At 40.2% G+C, this 7847-nt stretch overlaps 1 protein-coding gene across 1 annotated transcript; it reads right to left on the bottom strand.

The window, feature by feature from the left end:
* Positions 1-1543: 1543 nt before the first annotated feature.
* LOC149320010 (matrilysin-like) lies at positions 1544-6514 on the bottom strand. The gene is made up of 6 exons (XM_089508474.1): positions 6416-6514; positions 5888-6105; positions 5646-5791; positions 3828-3974; positions 2934-3130; positions 1544-1597 (listed from the first exon to the last, which is right to left on the bottom strand). Exons 1-6 carry the CDS (start codon positions 6512-6514, stop codon positions 1544-1546), a joined length of 861 nt encoding a protein of 286 aa, XP_089364600.1.
* Positions 6515-7847: the final 1333 nt, after the last annotated feature.

Genomic DNA, 7847 nt, shown 5'->3' with positions numbered 1-7847 from the left:
GGAAACCCACTGGGTGACTTTGGGCAAGTCACACTCTCTCAGCTTCAGGGGAAGGCAATAGCAACCTCATCTGAACAAGTCTTGTGAAGAAAACCCCATGATGTTGCTGTAAATTGGAAACAACTTGAAGGCACACAACAAACAAAACAAACAAAAATAGAGGGATGAGTCTACTAAATTCTGCAAAGATAAGGCTTGCAGCATACCCATACTATACACATGTAGAACTTTGATACCACTTTAACATATATGTTTTCTTCCTATGGAATCCTGGGATTTGTAGTTTGGTGAAATAGTAGAATTTTCTATCAGAGAGCTCTGGGGCTACACAAAATGACAAATTCCAGATTTCAGTTGATGGAGCCAAATACTAACCAGGGCTGACCTTTCTTAGCTTCCAAGATAACTAACCAGAGTCTTTCTTCTCTTCATCTTCCCATATTCTCCTCAATTGTTCTCTAGGGATGAAGCCATTCAGGTGTGAAAATGCAACCAGCTCCTCTTTGCAGTAAGAAACAGGTGGTAAAGTGTCTGAGAAATGACTAAAAACTGTTTGGTTTTTAATCAGTTAATCAATTAATGAATGAAAATCTGAAGATGCTGAAGGTCTCTTTCAAATCTAATGGGGGTCAGTGTATTACTGGCACCCAGTGGGGGGGCTTTGGGGGCAGGGGCTTTGGGGTGGAGCCAAAAGAGGCCCCTCTGTCCTTGCACCACATGGCTTTACCTTATAGTAAAGCCACGCAGGGCAAAGACTGGAATGTTGGGTCCTCTGCCTACCTGCCATGTGAGGCTTGAAAATGACGACTTCCAGGGCAGGGATGGGGAGCACCAGGTCCTCTGCCTCTCTCTGCCTTCAATGGTGTCACCCGGTGTGGCCTGCACTCCTCACCACCCTAGTGATGCTACTGGTGGATATCACTTTCACAGTGGCATGACTAGGTGGGTGCAGGGGATGCAGACTGCACCAGGTGCCACCATAAGGAAAAATGACACCACTGCTCCTCCCCAAATCTGCTTTTGGCAGAAACAGGCCATTTATGAACATGTAGAAAAACCTTTGTCCCCATATTTATCCTTGAGGGACCCCAGATATTTGGGCTTCTGTACCCTGGCCATGGTAAAATGTAATGGTAAATAGGAGTTTGCATACAACCTTTGCTAATTTGTTCCAGGCCCAGCTATATGTAAAGTTAAAGAACTTGTGTGTTTTAAGGAAAAAGGTAGAGCAACAGGACGATCCTTCTTTCTTGCTCCCCCCAAAGAGGCAACCCACCGCATCCCAAAAGCATGGCTACTGCACCACCATTATATCTGGAATTAAATGGAGTTTGAAGTCCAGCTGACAGATGATAACATCAGGTAAGGACATCTTATAAAATCCTATAGCTGTCCCTTAGAAAGCAGCATGTGTGAGGTCTGTATGGCCACTGTGTAAAGAGACATACACAGAAAGAACTTTTTTTCCATTTTGCTTTATTATGAAAAGAAGAGTTTTTTCTCCCTTCCAAAATAGATATCACAAGCACAAAACAGAAATAATTTATGTTTGCTGAAAGACATAATGAAGTTCTTCAAGGGGTTCATTTTTTCTTTCCTGAAACAGAAACAGAAACAGAAGGATATTGTTTAGGAGATTGGAAATCAGTAGTTGTTCTTCTCAAAGGCATAAAGCAAATAGATCTACATCAATATCTTCAGACAAGATTAGTTCCAGGTTGCTACTCCCATAGTAATAGCCCATTGCAGCAAAAAGAACAGTCTTGTAGCATCTTGATGGTCATGTTGAATCTGACTAACAGCCTAGTTCACCATTTTCTTCATACAACCTGATGTCTGTGGGAAGTCCACCAGCTAGACACGAAAGGAATAGCACACTCCCATGGAGTTAGCACAAGAACTTTACACAGAGAGTTCATTATATATAGTTTGATTTATGCAAACTCATATAGTACAATTCATTTATTAATCACAGGTTCAACAAAAGCCTTTGTTGTTTTTCAGGTTACCTCCTCCTTCTCCTCAGCAATGACAATCAATTTGATTTTAAGAGCCAGTTTGTTTATTTCTACTTATTTCTCTCCAGCATAATCCTAAAGCCCTGATCCAGACCCATTAGTAAGTTTTATGTTGATATTAAGTAGCTTGGGGTTGAGGCATGCAATCTGTAAACATGCCTTGTACTCTCTATCTTGTGGACATATATATGGTATGGAAACCATGCCATATGAGGAGGGACTTAGCAAGCTGGGTATGTTCAGCCTGGAAAACAGATGGTTAAGAGGTGGTGTGACAGCCCTGAATAAGTCTTTGAAGGCATGTAATATTGAGGATGCAGCAAGCTTGTTTTCTACTGCTTCAGAGAATAGGACCCAGAACAATGGATGCAAGCTACAAGAAAAGAGATTTAACCTAAACATTAGGAGGAACCTCCTGACAGTAAGAGCTGATTGCAGTGGAACATGCTCTGTTGGAGTGTGGTGGAGTCTCCTTTGGAGATCTATAAACAGAGAATGGATGTCCATCTGTCGGGTATGCTTTGATTGGGAGTTCCTGCATGGCAGGGGGGTTGGACTGGATGGCCTTTGAGGTCTCTTCCAACTCTAGGAATCTAGGATTCTATAGAGATACAGTCCACTTATGTATGCATGATATTGTTCTGAGTGAGGGTTCTTTCATATATTGGGTAGATTAATATGATGACAGTCATGTCTCAAAAATGACCAAGTTTGGAAAAAGACCCAAGTAACAAGGCAGCTTTAAGTCTCTTCTGCTCTTCCAAAGCAGAAAGAATTTAACTGAGGCTTGGTAAAGGACTGAAAAGTTACTTTTTGGACTATGGCACCTAGAAAGGCAGAGGGATTTTTCAAGCTTTACTGCTATTCTCCTGTAAATGGAAAGCAGACATCACCACTGAGGTACAGTGACTTTACTCTCATAAAAAACAGACACAGCACAGAGAAATTACCATATAATTTCTGAATCCTTTTCACATCATCATATGGAAGGGAGAAGGTATCTGGGTTCGTGTAGGAATACCTAGGGTACATCAGGGCTCCAAGGACATTTGAATGTTCCAGTCCCAAGGAATGGCCAAATTCATGTGCAGCAACAAGGAACAGGTTAGTCTCTAAACCACAGAGCACAAGGGAGAGAGAAGGAGGGGGTAGGGGATAGAAAGAGTGTCAAATGAATGTTAGATATATGCTCAAATTCTCTATCAGATGCTTAGTTATGTATCAGCTACTTAAGTGAGTAATCTCTCCTGACCGGACTCCCCAAAATCTGATGGAAGCATCATTGCTCCACTTGTTAACAGAATGGATCTGTTTCTCCCCATATAGCTGATGCCGAGTGAAATAGGGTGGGGAAGGACTTATGATCATGGCAACAAGGATTACAATTATGGCCAGGTAATGATCATGAATATGAAACAGTTAAGGATGAATAACTTTGTATTCCCAATGATGGATGGATGATACCCTTCTTTCTAAAAGTATAGATATGAAAATTTTTGCTCCCTAATTTTATGCACAAATGAGAAGAGTATTTTGTGGCTAATACCCTTTAAAAACTGGCCTCTGTTGTTGATTGCTGCTTTTAATATTTGTTCGGCATTTATCATCATGGTTGCTATTTTATTATTGATTATTCATTATTAACTGATCGTGTTTATCATAAGTGGCTTATAACAGTATCATGGGGGGGGGGCTCTAAAATTTGGGGGTAAAGTGCTTTATCCCTGATTTACTCTGTACACTGTACACTGGAAGATGGCATGGAAATACCTATAAAGGTCCATCAATGCTTCTGAAGGAATGCCTTACCTCTGTCATATTCTGACCATTTTTCACTCTCATCGAAGTGAGCATCCCCTGCTAGGGATCCTAGGTGTCGTAGAGGATAGAAAGCATGAGCCAGAACATTGTCTTCTACAGTTCCTTTTCCATCAAAAGGGTAAGGATCTCCATGGGCTAAATTTTGAAAGGAAATATACAGTAACTATTGTAAGAGGAAAGAGCATAAGTGTAAGAGAGCCAGCATGATGTAGTGATCAGAACATTGGACACGACTCTGGAGACTGGCTCAGCCATAGAAAGCCATTTGGTGATCCTGAGAAAATCACACTCTCTCAGTCTCACAGGAAGGCAAAGACAAATCCCCGCTGAACAAATTTTGCCAAGAAAACCTTGTAGTAGATATGCCCTAGTCGCCTTAAATCAGAAATTACTTAAAGGTAAACATCAACAAAATGGGAAAAATATAGTGCTATTAGATGCAGAACCGTAAGGTGCATGCTCGCTTTATGGCATACATGCTCTGTATATTTATCATCAGAATTCTCCAAGACATTTCTTTTGCCTGAGATGGAACAAGAAGATGACCCTCCACCTGCATTCCAGTTGCATAAACCAACAGAACTGCCTGTTGAATCTTCAGTAAAGAGCTTGGATACATTACTTTCCCAAAATTGCTTAGCCAACATGGCCTCAGAGAGGAGGTGGAGCTAAGGCAGGATACGGAAGAGCAATAGCAGCTTCATTTATATACCGCTTTAATAAGCAGTCTCTAAGCAGTTTACAACTGTAAGCTAATTGCCCCTAACAAGCTGAACAATTGAGGTCATTTTAGAGACCTCAGAAGGATGCAATGCTGAGTTGACCCTTTGCCCCTGGCTGGGACTGAACTCACAACCTTGTGGTTTGTGAGTGAGTGGCAGCAGTACTGTCATTTAACCACTGTGCCACCAGGGCTTCGAAGAGAACAGAAGAGATGCATCTACACTGTAGAAATAATGCCATTTGATACCACTTTAATTGCCATGGCTCCATCCTACAGAATCCTGGGATTTGTAGTTTGGCGGAGAGAACTAAAGGTCTTGTAAATCTACAAATCCCAAGATTCCATAAGATGGAGCAACAGCACATAAAACGATCTCAAATGACATTATTTCTACAGTGTAAATGCACCCTAGCATAAACAGAATGGTGGATGCTGACTGACTAAATTAGAAGTAGGATGAGCAGCTTAACTAGAGTTTGGACTACAGCTCCTAGAATCCTCCAGCTAACATGGCCAAGCTTGCTTGAAATATACAAGGATATATTTGTTTAATTAAATACACATTTAAATCAATTTTAAAACATACATTCTTTCAAATTTCTTTCAATCCTCCCCTTCAAATTTTGAACAAATATGATTGCCAGAATGAAAGCTGGAGAGGTCTCCTGTGCCTGTAATGGTTGTGTAGAAGCAAGCATTTATCAGATGTTGTGTGTCGTGCAACCAAGTAACAAGCAGAAGATGCTGAAATGCCTTCTTCTAGACAATCATTAAAGGTGCAAGAGCCCTCTCCAGTTTTCAGTCTGGCAACCTCAATTAGAACCAAACATGGGAAATATCAAAGATATTAGGTAACTAGTGTTTGAATTAAAGGTACAGATCAGTGGTGTTTGCACCAGAACTGATGAAGACTGAATTCCATCCTCCTTTTCTTATGTACTTAGCTGAGACAATTCTGTGATGATTCCCGCACATTTCCAAATTATGCTTTAGAAAAAGTTACACTCTCAATCTCACTGTGAAAAAAAAAATGTGTGCTGTTATTTCTCCCCCAAACAGTTGGTAAACAAGGAGAGACTTACCACCATATGCAAACCAAATTTCAATATCAGCAGGCCTTGATGTTCTCCTGAACTGCAATGGAGTGACATCACTCCATACCTTGAAGGCTTTAGCTATCACCTCACGCACCTTAGCTGGCTGCATATCTGGGGTGTAGTTATTAATCCTTTCAGCAAAAGAAAAAAAATAATATTCAGTGATTGGGGCTTTTGGTATTTCACAAACAAAGAGGCAAACCAAAAAGAGTTGAAATACAACTAACCTGTAAGTGAGCACATTTTTCGTCCATCTTACTGTACCTCTGCGGTTTTCTGCGACATCTGGTACTCCACACCGAGGTTGCTTCATGACATTGAGAGTTTCTTTGTCCATTTTCCCTGTGACTTTCAAATGGAAGAATTTTTGCATGTCCCTGAGCCGTTCTTCCAGGCTATGGTGGGATGTCTTATCAACTGATGGGAAAAACCTGTCAAGGTAATCCTAGATCAGGAATTAAAAAAAGAGGTCACTTTATATACTTTCCCCCAGTCTCTTGAAAGGGATGCTTCAATAATGTCGAGAATGGGAAGAGGTCTGGGATATTGCTATTATTAATATTTATATTTAAAATAGTATGTTTGTTTGCTTAATTTATATATCACTTCAAGAGACCTAATGCAACTCACAGCAATGATTAAAAATGTTGGAATTCAGCAACTATGTTAAAATGTCACTAATTTAAAACAGTCCAAAGGGGAGCAAAAGCATAGCCATGATATGATTTACAGCTAAAAGTATTGATATTACATACCTGTAGGAGCTTCCAAACCTCAGTAGTTGTTTCTGCAGCTATTGGAATGGCAAAGCTGTAAGGCAGGAGAAGTACAGAGCAGATTAGGAAGTAGTTCATTGTGAACCTCCTTGAACACTCTGTATTATCTCTAATGGAGGAGTAATCTTTCCACCTCTGATGTCTACCAAGCTGAGACGGCATATTTATACACAACCAGCTAGCATCTAGTGGTGACTCATTTGGTCACATTGTATATAATTTTGAGAATTTGTGTAATATTTTAAGAATTAGGATTTTGTAATGTGTGGAAAAATGTGAAGTGGTGCGTTTTCAAAGATTTATTCATGTCAGTTTATTATAGAAAATAGCCAACATCATTCTTCTTTGATGTCATCCACTAACCCAGAAAACATCGAGAAGACAACTTCCTTAAATTGTTATCAGCTTCGGCTGATACGCCAGCTGTGTCCTTTCGTGGAACTGGGGAACCTGGAAACTGTGGTATATACGCTGGTAACCTCATGATTCAACTTCTGCAATGCGCCGTACACGGCCTACTCTTGTGCCTAGTCTGGAAATTTCAGGGAGTTCAAAATATGGCAGCCAGGTTGGTGACTGGTAAAACCAGAAGTGACCATATAACACATATTTTCAAATCATTCCACTGGCTCCCCAGTAGTTTCTGGGCACAGTACAAGGTGTTGGTAATGACCTTTAAAGCCTTTAATGGCTTTGGTCCAACCTATATATGGGATCACCTCCTTCCATACAATCCACCCCGTGCACTCAGGTCCTCCAGGAAGAATCTACTGCAGTCTATGAAGAGCAGGTTGGCTGCAGTTACCCAGAGGACCTTTTCTTCAACCGCTCCCAGATTATGGAATGGCCTGTCAGAGAAGATCCATCATATTACCTGTCTGGACAGCTTTAAAAAGGCTGTCAAGACAGATCTTTTTCAGCAGGTCTTTCCTGAATAGTGAACCCAGCCACCCATCAAAACGACCATCATATTGAATACCCTGCAACCTCATTCTCCCTTCTCTGATTATTTTAATGTTTTAATATTATTTAATTGATGCTTTAGGGGAGAGAGGGAACAATTGGGATTACTGTTGTACTGTATGGATTTTTATTGTAAACTGCCTCGATCCTGACAGAGAGGCGGGGTAAAAATAAATTATTATTATTATTATTATTATTATTATTATTATTATAGTTTTTTGTGGGTTTTTCGGGCTATGTGGCCATGTGGTTCATAATTTCTCCCTTGTGTTTGAATAAAATAGCCCGAAAAACGCACAAAAAACTATGTATGCCGGCCATGAAAGCCTTTGGCTTCATATTATTATTATTATTATTATTATTATTATTATTATTATTGAATTCAGTTGTACATCATTAATTTGCTGAAAATACTTGTTGATGTTTCCTTAATGAAAACTTATGGGAG

This window comes from Sceloporus occidentalis, unplaced genomic scaffold (assembly GCF_023333645.1).
Source record: "Sceloporus occidentalis isolate IW3139 unplaced genomic scaffold, rSceOcc1.0.p SCAF_2, whole genome shotgun sequence".
In the NCBI taxonomy this organism is placed as follows: domain Eukaryota; kingdom Metazoa; phylum Chordata; class Lepidosauria; order Squamata; family Phrynosomatidae; genus Sceloporus; species Sceloporus occidentalis.
The sequence above is the reverse complement of the archived record's forward strand: the minus strand, read 5'-3'. Positions and strand labels throughout refer to the sequence as shown.

Excerpts from the sequence above, each read along its gene's own strand:
- LOC149320010 (XM_089508474.1), bottom strand. The coding sequence starts at position 6,514 with ATGAACTACTTCCTAATCTGCTCTGTACTTCTCCTGCCTTACAGCTTT. Across the intron at positions 6,106-6,415 it reads AGGTTTGGAAGCTCCTACAG|GATTACCTTGACAGGTTTTT; the intron begins GTATGTAATATC and ends TTCCTGATCTAG. Across the intron at positions 5,792-5,887 it reads AAAAATGTGCTCACTTACAG|GATTAATAACTACACCCCAG; the intron begins GTTAGTTGTATT and ends TTTTGCTGAAAG.